At 37.3% G+C, this 24,000-nt stretch overlaps 1 protein-coding gene across 8 annotated transcripts in view; it reads left to right on the top strand.

Moving 5' to 3' along the window:
- The window catches only part of PPA2 (inorganic pyrophosphatase 2), an 85,132-nt gene extending 70,693 nt beyond the window's left edge, over positions 1–14,439 (top strand). For 5 of the 8 annotated variants that reach the window (XM_033427817.2, XM_012532974.3, XM_033427819.2 and 2 more), the window contains 2 exons: positions 13,124–13,160; positions 14,228–14,439. In XM_033427817.2, the coding sequence (XP_033283708.1) occupies positions 13,124–13,160; positions 14,228–14,256 (66 nt within the window). In that variant the 3' untranslated portion in view covers positions 14,257–14,439. Of the gene's footprint in view, positions 1–4,105; positions 4,329–4,582; positions 4,613–9,672; positions 9,695–13,123; positions 13,161–14,227 lie in introns of those variants that run through there. The other 3 variants (XM_049709502.1, XM_049709500.1, XM_049709499.1) reach the window with 3 other exon arrangements.
- The last annotated feature ends 9,561 nt before the right edge of the window (positions 14,440–24,000 follow it).

Below are 24,000 nucleotides of genomic sequence, written 5' to 3'. Positions count from 1 at the left end.
TGAAATGTATCAAGACTTTTGGGGAGCATAAAGTTTAAAAACAACATTAAAATTATTTTTTCATGCAGGGAATTTAGATTAAAAACCTTAAAACCTTTTAGTTGTATTTCTGTTTTCTAAAGTACATTAACCACTTAACTTGATTTCATATGACACTATTTTTCACCAGTTTATTGTTGTGTGAATGCATTTGCCCTCCTCTGTACTGACCTGTTCCTATGAGTTATACACAATCCAGTGTCTAAATTGTGACTGGCTGCTGGCACAGGTGCATTTCGGCTCAAAAAAAATGAAATAAATACATCTCTTTTCCTTTTTTTTTTTTTTTCCATTTAGTTTGGTTACCTCACAAGCTTTCCTTCTCTTAACTAAGAAGATACCCTCAGATTTTTACATGTCTTAGTGATAATACTGCCTGGAGGCAACTGAATTTATCAGCAAAGTAATGCTTGATTTGGAAACCACTAAATAAGGAAATTCACGTTCAGATAATCAAGTAATGCTGCTGTGTAAAGTGTGTTCAGGAGTGATCTTAGGCTAGAAATCCCATTTATAAATTGAGGGGTTTGGGTTTTTTTTTTCTCTTAATTATCGGATAGAAACTAGTGAATTTAGATCTTAAGGAACAACAAAAATGTTTGCTCACAATGGCTGCTTTGAATTTTTTTCCATTAATTAATCAGTTATTTAATTATTGCCTGCTGCGTGTGGTTAGAATCTAGGTGCTGGGGATGCAGTATTAAAAGACACAAAAACCTCTTTCCTCGTATAGCTAACATTCTAGTTGGGGTGATGGATAATAAATACACAAGTGAAATATATAGTGTTTGTGAATGCGATAAATGCTATGATGAAAAATGAATGAGGGAAGAGGGGATAAAGTGCCAGGAGTGGGATGGGAGTTGTAGTGATTGAAAAGTAGTAGGGAACAGCCCCACTGAGGGGAGAACGGACCTGAGTCAAGATTTGTAGAAGGTAAGGGACTGAGCCAAGTGACTTGTAAAGGAAGAGAATTCCATGCTGCAGCCCAAAGGCCATGAGGCAAGTGGGTACCTGACATGTTCAAGAAATAACCGAGGAGCCACAGTGGCTGGTGGAGTAGAAAGAGTCTAAGGGAGAAAGGAGGAGATGAGATCAGAAATGCATGGATCTGGGGGTGAAAATGGAGGCAAATTATTATGAAAGACACTGTAAAATACCCTTAGAGACTATTTTAAGAATTTCATTTCTTATTCTGAATAAGAAGGAACCACTGAGGGAGTGATATGATCTGACTTAGATTTTAACAAGATCATTCTGGCTGCGTTGGTGAGAACGGGCTAGGGAAGCAAGGGAAGATGCAGGGGAGCCATGACAGTAATGCAGGCTACAATATCGGTGTATTTTCTTCAAGTTTTCAGTTTTATATCTGTGTCATTACATTCTGAACTTAGTTCTCATCAATATTTATTATTAATTCTTTAAGAAAAAAATTAAGGAAAACAAATTAAAAACTTTATTCACGTAGTCTCCCACTAATCTCAGATTAAGACTATTTCATTCATTTTAGTTTGGGTTTTATAAATGATAGATATAATAGATACTTGTCTTAAAATTAGCTGTAAGAATAAAGTTTCAATCTTACATCTTTTTTAAAAAGTTTTTTTCCTAGCATATTAGTAGGAAAAGTCCTCTTGGAAAAAAATAATAATTGGAGAACATGGATATGATCTGGATAGTTTGATTTGGGAAACAAGATTAGAATTCAGAAACATTAACATCCAGCTTTAATTACATGGTTTGGTAGCTTTGTTGTGTTTCGTAATAATGAAGAAGGTGCTATACTAATTTTTCACTGAGGAAACTATGGTAGAAAATCAAAATGCAGAGAAAGCAGTCCCTCATCATCAGCTCTAGTGGAACTTACTGTATATGGGATTTCACCATTAAAAATTTGTAAATCAAAGAATTGCTCTATTAGCAGCCTCATTAGTGATTCAGAAGCTCAGATTAGGTAACAATTTCTCCTGAAAATTTTATCAACTTGTAATAATGAAATTCTTTGTAGTCAGAGCATTTTGACTTGGCATTTTATCTCTTCACAACCACATTGAGATGTTTGAATCAGCATTACTTAGGTTATATATTCCCAGATCTCTCTATTTTGCTATATATTGAATGTTGCACTGACTTCAAAGTACTGTCAGCTTTCGTTTGTCCTTTGCTTGCTCAGAATAACTTAAGACATTAAAGTCATCTATCAAACTTGATCATATTCAGACCACATCAATCCTGGGCCTGTATGGAAACAAATTATAACCCCAAGGTTTATTAGTGGACTTAGAATAAGTGAACTCATTCTAACAAGTTAATCAACTTAGGTAATATTATCTTAAGACAGATGTGTAGATGTTAAATGAATCTGGGGACTTCCCTGTGGTCCAGTGGTTAAGACTTTGCCTTCCAGTGCAGTGGGTGTGGGTTCGATCCCTGATCGGGGAGCTAAGATCCCACATGCCTCGTGGCCAAAAAACCCAAAAAAGTAAATAAAACAGAAGCAATATTGTATCAAATTCAATAAAGACTTTAAAAATGGTCCACATCAAAAAAATCTTTAAAAAATAAAAAAAAATAGATAAATAAATGAGCCCGAAGTTCTGCTTAAAACACGGCCAGATAGTAAAACAGGTTTTCACTTTCTAGATGTGTATTCACAGAATATGCAGAACGATCGTTAATTAGGTGAGATTTTAGGATCAAGTAATTGGTTTTGGTGAACATATACTTTTAAAGTATACAAAGAAAAGAAATGGACTAAACTCTTGAGGGATAAGGAGAACTGTTGCAGGAAGCATATACTGGTGAACGTATATTGATCAAAATACAATTAAGTGTAGTAGCATTGAGGCCTCCCCCCAAAATCATTAAGTGGTCACCCAACAATATGCACAGATCAATTAAATTAGGAAAAATAGTGTCACCATAACCAAGAAAAAATAAAAGCCAACACCCTGATGACTATTATTTGGATGCATTTTAGAAACAAAAGAGAAAATATCTACAGAAGTAATTTATCAGACATAGGTTAGAGATCTTCAGAAGGATAGCTGATCTGAGGAGGATAAGGAGAACTGAAATGGTCAGAAAGGTTATTGGATTTTGTTTATAAATACAGATGTTTGAATTATATGCAACCATGAAAGGCATGGCTGTGTCAAAAACAAGGTTTGCTACTTAGATCTGAACACACTAGGGATCCACAGAGGCAGTTGGTTACTCTGGGCTACAGTGTGTGGCCACCAGCAACAGGAGTAACTCTCAGTGGTAGTTCAACCACAGGACCACCCAATTACATTTTTTTGGGTAGTGTGTCTTTTTTATAGCCAAAAAGGTAGGACTCTTTCCCAGTTTTTGAAGACTGTATGACCAGAAGTTGGAGCTTTATTTCAGGGAACAAGGTTCAGAGCCTTTATAGGGAACAAGGAATGTATGTTTGTGTATGTGTGTGCACACATGAGTGTGCGTGTGTGCACACACATGTAGTTTTCCTTTCAGATCTAATATCAGTTGATATTTAATGACAATTGATTCTGGGATTTAAGATGCTAGTTTTAGGATCCTTTACTGTATATAAAGTGTTATTTGGAAAATACATTGAGAAGATGGGAGCAAAATTTACAAGCTTTATCAATATATATAATTAGAGAATACATTGTTTTTTCTAGTACATGTGGACACTTCCTAAAATTGAGTATATGTTAGGCCACAAAGAGTTGGAAAACAAATACCAAAGAGTTGAGGTAATGCAGACCACTTTCTTTGTCAACAGTATAACAAGGTTGCTAATCAGCTATAAAAATATTAAAAGAAAAAAACCCCAAATCTGTGTTGTTTGGAAACTAAAAATACATCTCAAGTCATGCCTCAAAAAAATGAATTATGAAAAATTATAAAATATTTAAAATTGAGTGACAACTAAATCACTCTATGTCAAAACTTGCATGATGCAGCAAAAATAATTTTTGAGAGAAATTAACTGTACAGCAGAAATGAAGAAAGAAAATTGAGATGCTGAACATTCAACTCAACAAGCACTCTGTTTTTTTCTATCTTTTTACATTATAAGAGAGAAAATTATAAAGAGTAGAGCAAATATTTAATGAAATGGAAAACAAGGAGATAATGAAAAGGATCAATTAAAATAAAAGCTGGCCAATCCAAAAATGGGCAGAAGACCTATATAGACATTTCTCCAAAGAAGATATACAGACTGCCAACAAACACATGAAAGAATGCTCAACATCATTAATCATTAGAGAAATGCAAATCAAAACTACAATGAGATATCATCTCACACCAGTCAGAATGGCCATCATCAAAAAATCTAGAAACAATAAATGCTGGAGAGGGTGTGGAGAAAAGGGAACACTCTTGCACTGCTGGTGGGAATGTGAATTGGTTCAGCCACTATGGAGAACAGTATGGAGGTTCCTTAAAAAGCTACAAATAGAACTACCATATGACCCAGCAATCCCACTACTGGGCATATACCCTGAGAAAACCAAAATTCAAAAAGAGTCATGTACCAAAATGTTCATTGCAGCTCTATTTACAATAGCCCAGAGATGGAAACAACCTAAGTGCCCATCATCGGATGAATGGATAAAGAAGATGTGGCACATATATACAATGGAATATTATTCAGCCATAAAAAGAAACGAAATTGAGCTATTTGTAATGAGGTGGATAGACCTAGAGTCTGTCATACAGAGTGAAGTAAGTCAGAAAGAAAAAGACAAATACCGTATGCTAACACATATATATGGAATTTAAGAAAAAAAATGTCATGAAAAACCTAGGGGTAAAGCAGGAATAAAGACGCAGACCTACTGGAGAACGGACTTGAGGTTATGGGGAGGGGGAAGGGTGAGCTGTGACAGGGCGAGAGAGAGTCATGGGCATATACACACTAAAAAACGTAGTAAGGTAGATAGCTAGTTGGAAGCAGCCGCATGGCACAGGGAGATTGGCTTGGTGCTTTGTGACAGCCTGGAGGGGTGGGATAGGGAGGGTGGGAGGGAGGGAGACGCAAGAGGGAAGACATATGGGAACATATGTTTATGTATGACTGATTCACTTTGTTATAAAGCAGAAACTAACACACCATTGTAAAGCAATGATACCCCAATAAAGATGTTAAAATAAAATAAAATAAAATAAAATAAAAGCTGGGTTTTCTTCTTTTAAGGCTAATAATATAGACAAACTTATTACAGGAAAGACAGTGAAATAGAGAAGCCATAAATAAAAATATCAAAAATTAAAATTAAGACATTATTACAGACACAGGAGATATATACGTAATCAGAAAGGAATACTCGGGACTTCCCTGGTAGTCCAGTGGTTAAGACTCCATGCTTCCACTACAGGGGGGACAGGGGGCATGGGTTCGATCCCTTTTCAGGAACTAAGATCCCACGTGCCACGCGGTGTGGCCAAAAAAAAAAAGAGAAAGGAACATTCTAAATTGCTTTTGGCAATACCTTTCTAAACATAGATGAATTGACAATTTTTTAAAAATATAAATTACAATGTCAAATCAAGAATAAACAGAAAACCCAAATAGACTTATCAACAGTTTAAAGGAATACTTAATTATGAAAATGACAATTTCTCCCATATTAAGTAATGAAGTCAATCTATTTTTAATCAGAATTTCAATAGGGTTTTCACTGAACTTGGTAAGATAATCCTAAAATGTATATGGAATATTAAAGGGCCAGGAATAACCTAGAAAAGACTGACAAATTTAAAGTTTTTTTTTCAAGCTGTAAACAATTAAAGATACCACAAAATAAGTCAAAAGATAAGCCATTGATTGGGAGAAGGTACTTGCATATAAGTGACAAAAGGATTAACAACTTATTCAAATCAACAAGAAAAAAATAACCAGTAGGAAAAAAAATGGGCAAAAGTATGAATGGGCAACTCACAAGAGAGAATATTTAAATTGCCAGTAAATATGTGAAAATCTGCTGTATTTCCCCAGTGATCAATGAAATCGAATTAAGACATAGTACAATTTCATAGTTATCAGATAGGCAAACGTTTACAAGTGTTTTTAAGCAAGTGGAGAAGGGAGACCACTCGTACTTGTTGATATGCTTTATAGGAGTATAAATTAGTACAGCTACCTTGAATAGCAATTACGTGATTTCTAGTATAGTTGAAGATGCATATAACCCAGTACTCTGAAGTTACCTTTCTAGATGTACATTCTACAGAGACACTAATACATAGTTTTTATGATCAGACATGGGAAAGTTGGAAACTGGACAAGTGTCTGTCAATAGAAAACTGGGTAAATAAACTGTAGTATATTTGTACAGTGGAATACGATACCACAGGTAAAATATGTGAATTAGAACTATATGACTCTACATGGATAAAACCTGAAAGTGCAGTATTGGGTGAAAAAAGCATTTGCAGCAGGATATAGTATGCATCATTGAAGTAAATTTTAAAACACCCAAAGCAGCACCATATATTTTTAATGAATACAAACAGATACGTTGCTCACATTTTAGAAACATAAATAAGAACAATAAACACCAGTTTCAGCATAGTGGTTAGGAGAAGTTACTTCTGAGAGGGAATAAAAATAAATAAGGTCTTTATTTTTGATGAGTTGGGAGAAAAAGAGACTTCACTTGTAACTTTTCTGAAATAACAATGTTAACTCTAAAAAAATCTAGAGAGTAGATATTTGTTATAATGGTCTCTTCATTTTCTGTGTGTTTGAAGTATTGATATTTCATAATTAAGAGAATTTGTATGCCCAGAAAAACAACACAGAAAATTAATGAAACCAAAAATTGACTCTTTGAGACCAGCAAAACTGATAAACCCTTTAGCCAGAATGTTCAGGAAAGAAAAGAGAGAAGACAGATCTTTAATGTCAGGAATGAGACAAGTGGCATCACTACTGTTTTAGGAGCTATTAGGAGAACAATAGAGAAATATTGTGAAAAAACTGTATACCAGTTAATTTCACAAGTTGGATGAAATGGGCAGATTCCTTGAAATACATAAACTACCAAAACTCACTGAAGAAGAAATAGACATAAACAACTTAAATTTGCACTTAAAAACCTTTCTGTAAATACAACTCTACAACTCTAGACCTCGTATCCCACTGCTTTTATTAAGCATTGTACTGAAGCTTCTAGCCGTGCAGGAAGGCATTAAAAAGACGGAAAAGGCATCCAGGTTATAAAGGAAGATGGCATGAATGTCTATATTAAATATTCCATAAAATCTAAAGATACTAGAATAAGTGATTTTAGCAAGGTTGCAAGATATAAGCTCAATATACAATTAGCAATTGTATTTTTATAAGGAACAAAAATTAATGAAAAATAAATACATTATTTATAATTGCTTCGAAAATATGAAACACTTAGGAATAAATCTGGAAAAAAAAATGTGAAGAACCTGTACCCTGAAAACTGTAAAACATTGCCCATAGATATCAGAGAACTAAATAAATGGGAAGATGTATCATGTTCGTGGGTTGGAAGACTCAATATTGTTATGATGTCAATTCTCAAATTGATCTGTAGATCAATTAGATCAATTAGAATACCAACTTTGTTCTTTACAGACGTTTTATACAGCTACAGTAATCAAAATAGTATAGTAATGGTATAAAACTAGAGAAAGATCAGTTAAAACAAATCCAGAAATAGACCTACATATATGTGGACAACTGATTTTCAAAGTAATAAGTTTTCAACAAATAGCGCCTGAACAGTTGGTTATTCCGTACGGGGGCAGTTAACATCAGTATATACTGTGGCCACCTCTTTCATCCCTAAACTTTACCAGCAATCTCATAAACGCATGTTGGCGTTTACATAACCAGGCGAAGGACTTTAGGTGAATCCATCATCAAAAGTGTCTGATGTGAGTCTGAGGCATTGTTATCGCTTAAAAGCAATAGCACTTAAAAAAGTTCACACCAAAGCCATATTAACATTTTTTTAGAGGCCCACAACAAAGATAATCAATAAAGCAGCTAGTTTAGAAGTGCACACTTTGGGGTTCTGTGCTCTAATGGGAAACTACCAACTAATGAATATTTTTAAATAGTTTCAAATATGAAAAGTAATGACCAGAAGAATAATGTTACAGCTCATTATAGTTGTTGGATAGGACTTTTAACAGCATGCTTCTCAGATCATTTCCTTTGGGCATGTACTTCATCTCTGCTTAAAGCTATTGATGACATCAAGAATAGTTTCCTTGCACATCTCAGAACAAGATGACAGTCCTTGGCTTCTGGTTTTTTAAATCAAGCCAACTCAAAACTAAGTTCTGAAATCACTCTGTCTGGGATGCCGTCTTATTACCAGGGTTGCTTGGACCTCTTGGACTGCCTAGGCAAGAGACCCTTCCCTCTGTGGGCACTCACTTTACATCTCCATCAAAGAGGACTGTGTTTCCCTTTAGAGTGGAACCTTTCTGTGGATGTGATTTTTCTAATGAGGTCATGCTACAATATTTATGCCATACAGATTTGTTTTATTTGTGACTCTGAAAATGAACATCTTTGTGGCAGTTTACTATTAAAAAATTTAAATAATGTATTTTCTTGGTAAATCAGGATCTGATTCTAGTATATCTCCCTCTTCCTTTCCCTTTCTTTCCTCTTAAAAGCTTCACTGCATTACCACTCAAAGATGAACAAAGGAGATGAAAGTAAAATAATTTTTTTCAGCTACTAGCCAATTGTATACATTCTTGAAGAGGAAGTAGATTAAATTAACATAAACCTAAAATACTCTTACAGGGACTTCCCTGGTGGTCCAGTGGTTAAGACTTCACACTCCCAGAGCAGGGGGCTGGGGTTCAGCCCCTGGTCGGGGAACTAGATCCCGTGTGCCGCAACGAAGACCCAGTGCAGCCAAATAAATAAACAAAAAAATGTTAAAAAAAAAACCTCTTACATTTTGTTTATGGATAACTAAGAATTGGTCACGTTTTGTTGATTTATAAAGCAGAAATCAGAAAAGAAATGTGAAAATAAAATGAATATAGATGAGGGAGATTAAGAGGTACAAACTTCGTTACAAAATAGATGAATCATGGGGATGAAGTGTACAGCAAGGGGAATGTAGTCAATAATACTCTAAAATCTTTGTATGGTGACAGATGGTAACTAGATTAATCATGGTGATTATTTTGTAACGCATAGAAATACCGAATCACTGTATTGTGCACCAGGAACTAACCTAGTGTGGTAGGTCATTTATACTGCAACAAACAAACACACTCAGAAAAAGAGATCAGATTTGCTGTTACCAGAGCGCTGGGTGGGGGGAGGAAGAATTGAATGAAGGCAGTCAAAAGGTGCAAACTCCCAGTCATAAGATAAGTAACTACTAGAGATACACGGTAGAGTAGGATAAATAGCATTCATGCCACTGTATGTTACATGTGAGAGTTGTTAAGAGAGTAAAGCCTGAGTGCTCATCACAAGGAAAAATGTGTTTTCTGTTTCTTTAATTTTGTATCTATATGAGATGATGGCTGTTCACTAAACATATTGAGGTCATCATTTCATGATGTAAGTTAAATCATTATGCTGTACACCCTAAACTTATACAGTGCTGTATGTCAATTATATCTCAGTAAAACTGGAAGAAGAAGAAAAATGAATATAGAGTAACTGCCTTATGAACCATGGAAACATAATGTAGGGAGAGAATACCCAAGGTAATTTAATTCAACTAAAACCCTACTGCACCTGAATGAAAAATCAGGAACTTTTTTCTCTTAAATTTTGAATCCTTATAATAAAGTAAAAGAACATCAATCTTCATATCATGTAGTAAAGCAAGCTTTTATGTTGGTTGAGTGTGTCATGTTTGTTAATTAATTTGAACACATGTAACCTACAGGTGAAAATGCTTATAGGGACCTGGTGGGGTTATCTGAAGGAGTACAAAACAGTTGTTTAATAGTTCATATTCATATAAAATACAGTTTATACATGAGTAGGGACAGAAAAGAGTAAGCCTTCTTTGGTTGATAAAAGAAGAATACTTTGGTAATAAGAACACTAAATTTGTTTGAAAGAAATTAAAGATATGTATTTTTGGAGTGGGAGAGGAAAGGAGATAGCATTTTTAGAATGAGAGTATAAAGTAATACAATTTCCTGGAGAATTTATCTTAGATGAGTAGAGGGTGCCCACATTCATCCCCTACTGAGAAATTAGGAGAAGTAAGTAACTGAAAATCCTTCTGTTTCTTACAAGGAAAATGTAATGATGGTGACTTCTGAGAGTGAGGGTTGGGATTAGGTCACTTTAAAATGCTGCTCTGTGCATTTCTTTGTTCTTCTATTTTCTGTAAGCAAGTGTAATGTTTAAGAATCAGGAAGTCATTGACAGTAGGTGAAGAGTTAAATAGCTGATGTGTATCATGAACCCATTGTTGTTTTCAAATTTAAATGTTGGTCTCTTTTGACATATGTTAATATGGAAAAGTGTAAAAAACAAAAAAAAACTTCCAGACTTTCATAGTTATTTTATCTCTGTTAGATTTACCTGTGATGTTTGTTTTCTTTTATATGAGGCTTTGTACAGTCTGAATATATTCTACCAACCAAGAAATAGATTTTAGGAATAAAGAAATAAAGCATTCTGGGAATTATTTTTAAAATAAAATGTAATGATAAATGTTTTAGCTAGAGTAGTTAGTCCATTTCTTTTCTGTAATGCTTTTTAGGTTAATGAGAAGCTGCTCGATTATTCTATTTCATATATCACACATTTTCTTCCCCTGAAATGTTTGACAGCTCCAGCAAGAAGCAGCTGCTAATTTTAAGCAGGAAACCTAAACAGCTACCTTTCCAACAAACTCTGTAATAGGCGTCCTGCACAATTTAAAGAGCATAAGAATTTCAAAGAATAAGCAAGTTACTCTGTTTTATAGTCTATATAGAAAAACAGAGCCATTAAATCCCAAAGGCCTAATCTCAGTTTTTATGTTGTAGTGTTACTTTCACACCCAGAATGATTTAAGTTCTGCCATCCTCAAAACCAACCATGGTTAAGCATTTTCTCTGTGCTAGGAAGCTGAATAGAATTTTCTTTCGGTTTTTTTTTTTTTTTGAAAGTACTTGGAAAAATCTCAAGGATGTTTTACATAAAATTTGTACAGAGGTGTTCTTTATTTACATTGTTATATCATCATTTTGTATGATAGAAAATAAAACAAAGCATATTTGATTAACCTTTTTCTTAAAGAGTAGAAGGAAAACTAACTTTAACCCATTTATGATTCAGGGGAATGTATTAGCCAGTGTTTTTTTCAGAGAAACAATCAATAAGAGATACATATGAAGAAATTGTTAAGGCTTAGTGATTCCAAAATCTGCAGAAGGGGATGGCCGGCTGGAGACCCAGGAAAGCCAGGGATTCAGATGAAGTCCAAAGGCAGTCTGCTGGAGAATTCCCTCATGCTTGGGGAGGCTGGTCTTTTTGTTCTGTTCAGGCCTTCAGCTGATTGAATGGGGCCCACTCACATTATGGAGGGCAGTCTACTTTACCCAGAGTTCATCAGTTTAAAAGTTAATCTCAGCCAAAACCAACCTCCAAGTTGGCACATTAACTATCATAGAGAATCTTTTAATATTGCTGACATTTATATTTTCCTGCTGAGTTGTTCTTCAGGACTGTCCTTAGACCTAAGGAGGGCCCTGCTTTGGGTCCTTTCTTTTAGAGGGTCCTGCTTTGGCCCTCATCCAATCACGTCCCTCCTCACAGGGCAAGACCGAGGGACCAAAGTTGTGCGTTCACCAGGAGCCCAAGCCCCCATTCTAGACCACCTTTTAGTTACTCAAGTCCCTGGAATTCCTTACCCAGATAGCTGCAAGCCTGTTTCCAGGGCCTACGTGGGCATCTCCCCCCAAGTGTACGTTCGTGACTGTGTGGACTCCGCTCACCATTACTTCTACAGCGGCCTGTGGGTGGCTGTTAGGAGGCAGGGGATACCTAGATGTGTGAGCTACCCTTGTGCACGTGAGGCCCTCAACACAGAATGGAGCCTGGGGTAGCAGAAGCGGGGTGGGATGAAGGCCATGTGCCTCTTTTCCGTACTTTGCCATGTTCAGGCAGTCTCTAAGGTGTCCAGAATGCTAAACGAGAGCTTCCAAGCCAGTGCAAAGGTATATTTATCAAGATAGTAGGATGCAACAGTTTTTATAGTCACTTTGTTAGCTTGATTTATAACCTTTAAATACTCAGGTGTATGATATATGGGTCTCCATTTGTACATTTGCCCCAGACCTCAAATATCAGAGGCAGATCTTTCCCACTAAGGCTGAGCAAATTCAGAGAATTAGAAGTTGATTATTAAATTTGAAATCTGAAAAGTGTGTTATAAAATCAGGGTGGTGGTTATACCTCAGGGAGAAGAGGTTATGATTGGGGAAGTGCCTGGCATGTTCCATTTCTCGACTTGGGTGTTGGTTACATAGATGCTTATTCTGGTTATCTTGGGCTTTGTGCATTCTCTGTGGAGAATGGATCTCTCTTTAAATTTCTTTTTAAACCTTTAAAAATGTATTGTTCTTAATTAGGAAGAAATCTTATATCTCAGAAAAACTTTTCAATCTTGTCTACCACAGGTTATGTCTGTTCTAGGAATCTTGGCCCAGTCATCAAAATAGAAAAATTAATTTAAACACTTTAGAAGACAGCTAAATACATTATATAATGTCTCTCTGTGTGTTGTACCTACGTCCATGTGTGTGCATGTATCTATGAATATGTGTTTTGGATTTTTGTTCTCAAGGTCTCAGCCAAAGAAGAAACTGAAAGAAAACCCCTCTCCTCTCTTCACATTCTCAGTAGTTCCCATGGGTTAATGACAGAAAATTTTTTCAAGAATGTTTTTTTTTCTTATTTGACTCTTAAGTCTGTGGTTTGTTTATCTGAAAGAACAGGCAATAACAATAAAAGGCAAAGACGAGTATTCCCTTTGTTCTATAATTTCATGTTAAAAGAAAACCATTCTGGATATAGTTTCCACATCTAAACGTTCATTATAACAGAGACTCTATTCTTATCTTTCAGGTGTCATTTTCACTGAATAAAGGAAGTAATGAAGAAGGTATGGTATATGCTGGTTCTTGAGGAGCTAGATATGTAAATGTATTCATTTACAGTAGTGGAGACCCCAAAAAATACAATAGATTAATTTAAAAATTATATAAACTAAGTAAAGTACTTTTTTAGTCATTATAATTTTCAGATGAAATCAATTATTTCCTAATTTCAGAAAATAAGGAACATGTTTATTACTTTTAGGCTAGAAAGTAGTTTGATTGTGCAGTGACGGTTGGTGAAGTACTGAGGTTCCAGCTAGTCCTGATAAATTTTAAGCCTCCAAATGTCTGCATTTAGGAGACTTTATTTATTATCTATCATCATTTTAATGAATCACTCATTTTAACTAAAGATCTTAAAATCAAAATTTGTAGTAGGATTAAAAATAGCATTTTTTTAAATTACCATTATTTGAAGCTGTTTTGAGAAACAAGTAAAAATGTTCTGTAGTAAAAATTTCAAAATACAAGCATGTGCATGTATCATTTGCCTTTTAAAATATTGCAAGGCTTTTTTGCCTTTTTGTTTTAATATGAAACTTTAGAAGAATATTCAACTTGCAAGTTTGGAGGAAAAATGAGAACTATTTACTATGAATCGAGTTGTAAGATGTTTAGAAAGGAGCAAATGTATAGACATGATTTTGTGGGAAAGCAAACGATATTCCTTATATGGGAAACTAACAGATTGTTTCTTTGCAATACTATCCCATTTGGGGTATTTGACAGACAGTCAGATTTTACAGTACAGGGTTTTCCTAGACCTTTCATGCCGTAGCTAGGACACTAGCTTCAGTACTATTTGATAAAGACTAAAGTGACCCAGTAAGATGTAGGAAATAAGGTGGGAAGGCTCTAGAATATAAGACCTTAGCCAAATGAGAGAACTTAGGCTGAGAGTTTAAAGGTGAGTGGCTTTAAATATAGAAATGTGTCATACTGAGTTCTGATTGTTTTTATCTGCCTAAATCTTTCCGAAAGGTCTAAATTAAATTTGTCTTATCCTCCTTTCCTCCCCACCTCCCTCTCCACCCCTTCCCTAACACCCTGCTTCCCCCATTTTTAAACACAGATCAAGTATGGCACTTCCTTGGCAAGTGATGAGAACATTTGAAGTTCTGCCATCAGGATTCCAGTCTCTAAAAACTCCAAGACTCCATCTCCCCCAAGTGCTAGAAACAAGCAGATCTATGAGAATTTGCTAACTTCCTTTTGAAACTTCTTTTTTTTTTTTTCAAACTTTTTGAGATATGCAAAGTGTAAATAAACATTGAAATTTTTGAATTAGTCTCCTTTGGATATTTATTGATGTGGAAAGATGTTGTTGAATTTCATAGCAAAAATTTAGAAGCATTGAGTTTCACCAGTTGCAATTTGCATGCCTGAAGGAACCCAATGATTTTATTAACTTTTTTTTTTTTTTTTTTTTTTTTTTGCGGTACGCGGGCCTCTCACTGTTGTGGCCTCTCGTGTTGCGGAGCACAGGCTCCGGACGCACAGGCTCAGCGGCCATGGCTCACAGGCCCAGCCGCTCCGCGGCATGTGGGATCTTCCCGGACCGGGTCACGAACCCGCGTCCCCTGCATCGGCAGGCGGACTCTCAACCACTGCGCCACCAGGGAAGCCCTATTAACTTTTATTTCTGTGAGTTAATATAAAAATGATAAATTTAGTAAGTTAATACGATTTTTATAGATATTATTGCTCTCATTTTCGTACCATATTATGTTTTTTGCGTCCATTGCTGGTGGAGACTTCATTTAGCCAACCTTTGTCCTCTTAATAGTCCTGTGTAAATGTGTTTACATTTATTCAGGCTCTTTCCTACCATTTATTTTGTACGTCCTAAACTCCATTTGATTCTCATCAGGTCCTCTTAGTTTTACTTCTCATCTCTATGGTGATCACTCCCAAGTCTACATAAGAAGCCCAGGTCTCTCTCCTGGGGTCTGTCTAGCGGACATCTCTTTAAATGCCTTGAATCCGTCTTGTCCAGAACTGAACTCATCATCTTCCCTTTTTCTTGAACAGCGGAATTAACATTCTCCTAGTTCCCCTGTCAGACCCTTGAAGCCATATTGAATCTCCCTTCTCCTCTCTTTACTCATGAAGGTCATCTAAATGTTTCTTTGCCCCCTCCATTCCTTTGCACCCTTACTATGCAGGTTTTCCCCCTTATTTCTCCCAGACTCTTGTAACAGCCTCCTAGCTCTTCTCCATGCCTCCAGATCCCTCCCTCTGCCTCGTTCCCATTGCTCCAGCCCAATTTCATGCCCTCTTGCCTCCTAACCAAGTTGATATCCTACCTCTGGCTTTCCTTCCTGCACATCATCTTCCACATTTCCAAATAGTTATGTTCCTAAAGCATGGATAGTGCCGTGTTAGATTTTTCTCAAAATGCCTTCAATGGCTTTTCATATTCTTGAGAACAGAAATCAGGAATGCCGTCTTTCAGCCATATCATGTTACCCCTTCTCCAAGCACATCTTGTGTTTTTCCCATTCCTAGTACTGTGCTTCTGTGGCCAGTGCTGCTCATATATTTTTTCTCCCCTTTTCCTTCTATTATCATAATGAACACATTGCATCTGCATAATATGTTTTGTGGTTTACAAAGCACTGCTGTAATAGCATTTCTTGAGCGTCTATTGCATGTTGCGCAGTGTTTTAGACGTCGTGCATGCATATACCCTATAAGGTGGAAATTGCCCACTTCACGTTGAGGCTTTGAGAAGTTTAGTAACTTGCCAGAGGTCACAGAGATAGTAAGTTTCAGAGCCAGAATTAGGACTCATGACTACATGGCTCTAAATGCTATGGTTTGTTCACCCTGCTCTGCATGCTGCTTCCCTCCTCCAGCCACCTTGTGATGTGGGCAAAGCTCAGAGCATGCCTATTTTACAGATGAGGAAACAGGCACAGAGTTTGTCATTAGCCCAAGTGAAATAGTAATGTTCACTTGAGATGTCTTTGGGAATGTGTGAACCTCTTTGAGGGACATCAAAGAATGTAAGGAGAGAATCTATTTTTAATTTTATATATTGATAGCTTAAGCTGTGAAAACAATAAAACGTATAGCAAGATATGAAATAGAGAACAACTATTATTTCAATTCCGTTGGCCCTTGAACAACGTGGGTTTGAACTGTGTGGGTCCATTTATATGCAGGCTTTTGTCAATGATAAATACTGCAGCACTGCACGATCTGCTCTGCTACTTGGTTTAATGCGTGGATGCGAACCACAGGTACGGAGGAACCGCATATACAGAGGATGAACTGTAAGTCATACACACATTTTCGACTTTGGGGAGGGTCTGCACTAAACAATAAGCAAATTATCAAAGGATGGCTTAACGGTTTATGGCATGTGGCATATTAATCTCCTGTGAGTTGGAGAAGAAGCCATGTCTGGTGGGCCTCGTGTGGGGTAACTCACACCTCGTAGATGGCTCCCCTCCTCCTAGCAGTCAGTGATACTTAGATGCTACCTAGTTAGTGAGCCTTGCTCACTACGGTACAGTTAGTCACAGTTGTCTTCATAGTATATGATTTTACATAGTTATAATCTTAAATACATCATTTTGAATTTTAACTCATAAGCATCTTTCTACATTGCTACGTAGTCATCAGTATTATTATGGTGACAATTATATTTCAGGGCTTCCCTGGTGGCTCAGTGGTTGAGAGTCCGCCTGCCGATGCAGGGGACACAGGTTCGTTCCCCGGTCCGGGAAGATCCCACATGCCACGGAGCGGCTGGGCCCGTGAGCCATGGCCGCTGAGCCTGTGCGTCCGGAGCCTGTGCTCCGCAACGGGAGAGGCCACAGCAGTGAGAGGCCCGCGTATCGCAAAACAAAAACAAAAACAATTGTATTTCAGCATCTATTTCATAATTGTTTCAGAATGTCTTCCAGACTAGCTAATCTGATCTTTGCTAGCTCATTCCCATGGAACAATTAACTGGAACACATACTTACAAAGGAAAAATCCTGCGAAAGAATAAAAATGAATCTTTGTTAAAAATCGCCTAAAACAAATTAGGAAACCAAAAGTGATCCATGGATGGGATTTTAGGTAACACCCACAGCTAGGTCCCATGGATATGAAAAATCAAAGGGGTAGACTGTCCAAGATTTATTTTTTCTCAAATGTCCTGTCTGAAATTTTTGTGAGCTTTTCTATATTTTTCACATACAGACCAAATCATTTCTTACATGATACATTTAGTATCACTCCGTTGTTCTGCAGAAGAAACACACTGAATTTCATAAAATGCAGTTCTCCATCAAGGACTACATGCATTTTTAGCAGTTTGTGTACTCACTAATAGCAACATTTGATGATTTATTCCCAGGAGGGGGTTCACTGCCTTGTCATGACTAAAGATGTTTCTTGTGACCGCTGCTTAATCTTTATTACTTACTGCTTGATTATACAGTGGATCACATCTTTAAGTTCTGGGTCAGGTATGTTCTTTTCATCCTTCTTTCTATATTCTGTCCAAGGTGATATCAGTGTTTGCCGGTGGGGTCTATGAAACACCTGCTCCAGAATCACTTAGAATGCTTCTTAACATACAGATTTCTGGCATTCCCTAAAATCTACTAACTCAGAGTTTCCGGGGTTGGGGCCATAAACTTGTTTTCCTCCCACCCCCATAAAGTTTTAAAACCATTGGTTTAGATAGTTGAGGGGTAGATCCTATTGAGAATTTCTTCATGTTAATATTCTGTTTGCGGTTATCTTCCCCCTTAAAAGAGAAGAAAGAAAACCAGATGTCTGCCTTTGTAGTGGACTTGTATATAATATTATCACTACTTCCTGTTAGAAAAAAAATGAAAGGCAATAAAAGTTATATGAAGTTTAGTGTTAAATATTAAAACTGTTCTTCTGCATTTCAAATCAGAGAAAAATGTACACCTGATGAGAATCACTTGTGATTTCTAAGTTATCAAACGTACTAGGTAAAGTGAGCCCATAATAATTGGTCACCCCCGCAGACCCACCCCTGGCTTCTGTCTTCCTAAGGCACCTTGAGAGAGAAGTGGCTGCTTCTCACGCGACAGCCTCGAGGTGTCGAAACAATGAAGAGATGGCTCTACTCCGACGGGGTGGGGAAGACAGCAGTGAAAGCAGAAGATGGAAGAGCTCTGAGGAACGTGTGAGCCCTTGTCACGCACAGGCCAGGGTCTCTGTGGCTGACCTGACCTTTACCCTACTTAGATCACCTGTTGGGAACAAACTCCACTTCACAGATCATTCCCCACCTAAAAAGGAGCCAGGAACCCAGTGCAGCCAGGACAGAGGCATAAGCTCTTCTTTCCTTCAGTCAAAAAATATTCATTGAGCTCTCTTATGTCAGGCCAAACAATGCAGCTGTCAGTCCTTTCCTGAAGACCACGACTCTCAAGGTATCCTGGTACCCCAAGAGGGAAGCTGCCGGTGCTTCATCTTCTCTGTTCAGATTCCCCAATGCAGAGAGGGGTCTTTCCCCTTTTTAAAGTACCTGGTTGCAAAGGGTTGAATCACGCAGAAAGATTAAGAGGTTTGACTACATCAGTCTAGAATGCATTCCATTACCATGATTTTAATCAGCCAACCCTCTGTTTTTAGACATGCTTCCTCCTTTTTGCTATTTTAAACTTCATTCATTCAACAGTTATTTACTGACTGCCTGTGTGTAAGTGCCAGGTACTAGTCCAAGTTTTTAGGATACATCAGTGCAAAACTGACAAAAATCCCTGCCCTTGTGGACCTCGTATTTTGTGTGGGGAAGACAGATCATAGACATTGTAAGTAATTTCTGTAGTACGTAGAAGAGAGAGCAGGGAAAGGGGAAATCAGCAATCCCGCTTTTATTCAGGGGTAGGAATGTGAATTGGAGTTTTAAACTGCGTAGGTCAAGACAGGCCTCTTGGGAAGATGACAGCTGGGCAAAAGGTTGAGAGAAGCAGAGTGGGACCTCGTGGGTCTCTGGGGGAAGAGAACTGAGGCAAAGGAAATACTCAGAACAAAGGCCCTAAGGTAGGAGTATGACCAGTTTGGAGGAACAGCAAGGAGCCTGTGTGGCTGGAGGGGAAAGAGCGAAAGAAGCATGACAGAGATGAGGTCCCAGAGGCAGAAGGGAGGGCATAGGTGGCCTTGTCAGCCAACCTAAGGCTTGGCCTTATACCTTGGTCAAGTGAGGGTATAAGGGAGGGTGCTGAGCAGAGGGCTGCGGTGATGAAAATAGATTGTGCTGGGGCTGAGTGTGCGGGGGGGGACCGTGTAGGGCAAGGATGGAAACAGGAAGATTCCTTATGAGGTTTCCACAGTCATCAGATAAACTGTCAGAGTTTTTCCTTCTTTGAGATCATTTTCTCAGTACAAATTCCATAAGAGGGCATCACAGAATAAGAACATTTTATGGCCAAATAAATTCCAATTATATTGCCACCCGTAATATGTGAGACTTAGTTTCTTCTTTCCTATCCTTCCTAGGATAGGATATTTTGTTGTTATTACTATAATAGTTAATTATATATATACATAACAGTTAATTGTATTATTAACTGTTTCCCTACGTTTTTACTAGTTATAGTATCTTTTATGAATGTTCTCTTTATTTTCTTTGCCTATTTATCTACTGGATCTTGATGTTTTTATTAATTTATATAATATCCTTATTTTCAGATGCAAAATTTGGATCCTGGAGGCTGGATCCAAGTTTAAAGAGATTAGCCCACATTCAAAACTCGAAACCTGGGCCCTGAAAATATTCACGCAGAGCTAACCAGGGATGCATGGGGTAGCTCTACTAATTTTCCTGGTTTGAGGCAGGACTAGCTATAGGACTATCCTTGTTATGCTCCCTTATTACTGCTTCCTGTTCTCTGTTAAAAGTAGAAAATGAAAGATACATTTTTTAAAGTTAACACCTTAAATGAAAAATGGATAAAATAGTACAACCAGTACAGTTTTAAAAGAAATCATGGAAGAATGCCAAACAATGAGTTTATCCAATTAAAGCGGCTAAAACTGGATGGTAGATGTGCGTCTGTGGTCCTTGACTAGGAGGATTTAGCAGTTGGCAAGATCAGGGATTACCATCCTAAAGCAAGGGTTCTCACCATCCGGGGAGTAGAACATGAATACTAGGATTCAGGCCAGAAGAGCACTGCTATGCACGGGTGGACAAAAACAGCTCAGCCCCCAGTGGAATCTGCAAGTAGACTTTGCTGTTCTTTCCTGCCTAAACAAACAGCAAGGCAGGCAGAGCCCCGTGCTCGGGGCCCTCCTCGTGCCGGAGATGCCTGCAGGCTTGCAGTGAGTGATGCAGGCAGGTGTGGAGCAGAACTCGGGCTGTCGGCTCCAAGACTGATGCCCTTTCCACTGTATCTCATTGCTTCTTGCACTCTTTCTTATCCTCCAAGTTCAGCTCAAATGCTGCCTTGTCTGTGAAACCTTTCCCACTCTTCACGTTGAAATCAATCATTTTCTCCTCGGGGAGAGGGTATAGCACTATTGATTTATTCCTCCATTACAGAATTTCGGTCACTACAACTTATATTAGAATTGTTCATATTGCCTCTACTACTGGATTATAAACTCACTGAGAGCGGAGACCGTGTCATGACAATTTTAGCATTATTGTTTTACACATTAACAATTCATGTTGGTTGTAGTAAATTGATACTACATCCTGTGAGGAAGACAGATATTCTTTGTATTTTACTTATTACATTAACTGAAGTTTAGAGGTTCCTGGAAATCGCAGGACTTCTGCATCTGAAGACAGTGTCCTATCACTGCATGGGAAGCATTTTGAGGGTATCTCTGCTCTATTCCAAAGCCATGTAAGATCTTTGAAAGATAAGAATCTATTCCTTTTAGGGATATCCAAAAGAGGAGTTTTAACATATCTAGCCTACATACCAGTGCTTTTAATTTAACTTACTTAATTTTTAATGTGTATGGACCTGATCACTGTACTCAGAAAACTCCTCATAAATCTTAAGGAATAAAATTAAGTATTAAATGTCTTTTTTTCTTTTTTTCTTTTTTTGCAAGCTGCGTAATTCTTGCTTCCTAAAATTCTACTCATCGTTGATACTTTTCTTGAAAACCCTTCTATTTTACTGGGTTGTTTTTTGTTTGTTTGCTGTGGAGCCCTCAAATGGATATAGTGAACATCTCTCTAGTGTAAAAAAACGAAACAAAACAACAAAAAACTGAAACTTCACTTGTTATGAATTCCATATACTTTTTAATGTAGCCTAGAATATTTTGTGCTTTCCAAAGAAATGATTAGTGTTACCCATTTTTATGTTCCCAAGTGAATCTAAAGGATATCCAGGAAGTAAGATTCTCTGGGAAGGATATTATCTATTATTTGTATTTAAGGCATCTTGAGAGTTCTTACATGAGATTCCTCTGATGTCCCAGGGGAAAAAAGTTCAACTTATATAAAAAACAATACCTTAATTGTGAAAATACTAAGGCTGATCATCACATGTTTACTGCTGCTCTTTTATGGAGTACGAGGCAAAAATAAACGTGGAATAGTTCAAAATAAAAATAGACTCAGTGCTCGAAGGCCAAAATTCTTGTCCCACAGTGGCTTCTTCATGGGTTTTTGGTTTAATCATTGATAATAACTTCCATGTTTGAAACTTGATCTTCTGAACTTGAAAGTAGACATAACATATTTTGGTTTTCAGATTAGGAACACCACAAGAAGCACCAGGATAGAAAACCTGAATAATCTCAAGAGTGGTAGAACAAATAAGATTAGTATGCAGTGAGAAAGGAGAAAAATGTAATCCATGTTGATCTAATATAAATAGTTCAGTTGATAAACTCATTGAAAAAAAAAAAAACCCTAAAACTCCACTTACTCTAAAATACTGTATTTCAGGGAATATTTTCTCACAGAAAAGTTAGCTTTTCCTACTCTTCCCACAATATCAAATGTCACTCCTCTTGATTTCTCCTTTTATTTCATTTTTAAGAACAATTTGAAGATTTTAGAAGTTCTTGGTAGGCTTTCAAACTATAATTTGATTTTTACCAGTATCCACCCCAGCCTCGATCCTTCTGCCCCTTAAAAGTCCTATAAATATAATTTACAGTAGTATTCGTATTATCTATAGAATATACCTAACCACTTACAAATAGATTTTCTGTAATTCAGAAATCAACCAAAAGCACAATAGGTATAGACTGTAGGTTGCTTTTCTGAATCTGAAGGGGGATTTAGAATATAGAACGTTTTGAACTGGAAAGAACCTTGCATGTAAGTTGAGGCAAGGAGGGCCCAGAGAGGTTAACTGCTAAAGCCACGCAGCTACTGAGTAAGGGAGACTGACCTGAAACTAGATCTTCTGAATCCAAACTTGTTGTTTTGTTTTTGCTTTTGTTTTTTGTCATGCTTTCCTGTGTACTTTGTGGTCTTTAGAGTAGAAAGGTAATTTTTGCCCCCTTTCTGTGGTATGCATTGGAAAATAATTGTGTGACTGTGGAAATGAAGATACTGTCAACTGAAAAAAAACAAAAAGCTCAATGTGAGAGTTGTGAGTTAAGTTTTGTCTGGAGCAAAATGAGGACTATAGCCCAAGAGACAGCATTTCAGATGGCTCTGGGAAATTGCTCCAAAGAGGCAGGGGGGAAGGTCAGCATTATCTATGATTTTAGTGAAGGGGAGGGTATGTGCAGTCAAGCACACATGTTGGCAGAGCCTTGCTGCTAGCCGCGAGGAGCAGATGTCACCGTTAATGATTTTGCTGCTTTTCTAGATACGAGGAGATGCAAGAACTGGGCTTATAAAATCTTCTCCTGAAACTACCTAACTCTCTGAAGACCTGTTCTGCCAGTTCTTCCCAGAGCACAGAAGGCCTCATTCCTGATCTCCACCCTGAACTCCTCTCAGGGGGTGTTGAAGGTCAGTGGCTGCAGCAGCTCATAATTTGATCCTTGTAGAGGTAGATGGCAGATGCCAATTTGTAGTTGGCAATATGCATCATTGTGCAACACTTTGGTGTAAATTTTTCCCCAACTATTAGCTCTTTAAAATGTTTATGGTTATAATACAAAACAGTATTCTTTATATGGAGATTTCCTTTTTGTAATAGAACTTCTTGGCAGGCTCTCCATCCACAATTTGATATTTACCACTGCCCAACCTGGTAATATTTCTTGTAAGTATAACTATGAATTAAAGATCAAATGTAAGTCCTAGAATACAGTGTATGGCTTAACATTTTACTTGTGATTGACTTACAACAACTTTTTTGGGCAAAATTGTGTTTAACTTTTGTGTGTGGGTCTGACAATATACTTTTTGCTCATCTTTGGCGTGTTTCAATGCTGCGGCTCTCAGCATCCCATGCTGGGAACAGGAAGGAGATGAATGCAAATCTGTGGCTGTCTTCCCCTTAATGCTTATGTTAGACAATGAAAATGTGGATCAATCTTAAGTTTTTCATGACTTGTTAGTATGTTGAGCAAGTGGGAAGAACACAAACCATCTATGCTATTAAAAATACTGTCTTTGTATTTGCTAGCATCTGTTTGGGTGGATGTTTTCGCCGTGGTGGAAAACAAAAAGTGCAACAAATTAGGTTTGCCACTCCTTAGTGCTTTTTTCCAATGTGCACTGAATGAAAGATTTAAAACAGAGACAGAATTCCAGATAAAACAGGTGGTGTGAGAGCTGGACTTGATGTTGGCCAAATCCTCTGTGGCAGGGATTCACCCTCTCTAAGCAACTGTCCATCCCATGAAAGCTTTTTGCAATTGATTACAAGGAACATATTATGTGAGGAGTGTTGAGAGTTGGCCTCTGGGTTGGACACTTGGGAGGACTGT

The sequence above is a fragment of the Orcinus orca genome, chromosome 4 (assembly GCF_937001465.1).
Source record: "Orcinus orca chromosome 4, mOrcOrc1.1, whole genome shotgun sequence".
Lineage (NCBI taxonomy): Eukaryota > Metazoa > Chordata > Mammalia > Artiodactyla > Delphinidae > Orcinus > Orcinus orca.
Note: the sequence above shows the minus strand (reverse complement) of the source record. Positions and strands in the feature narration are given on the sequence as shown.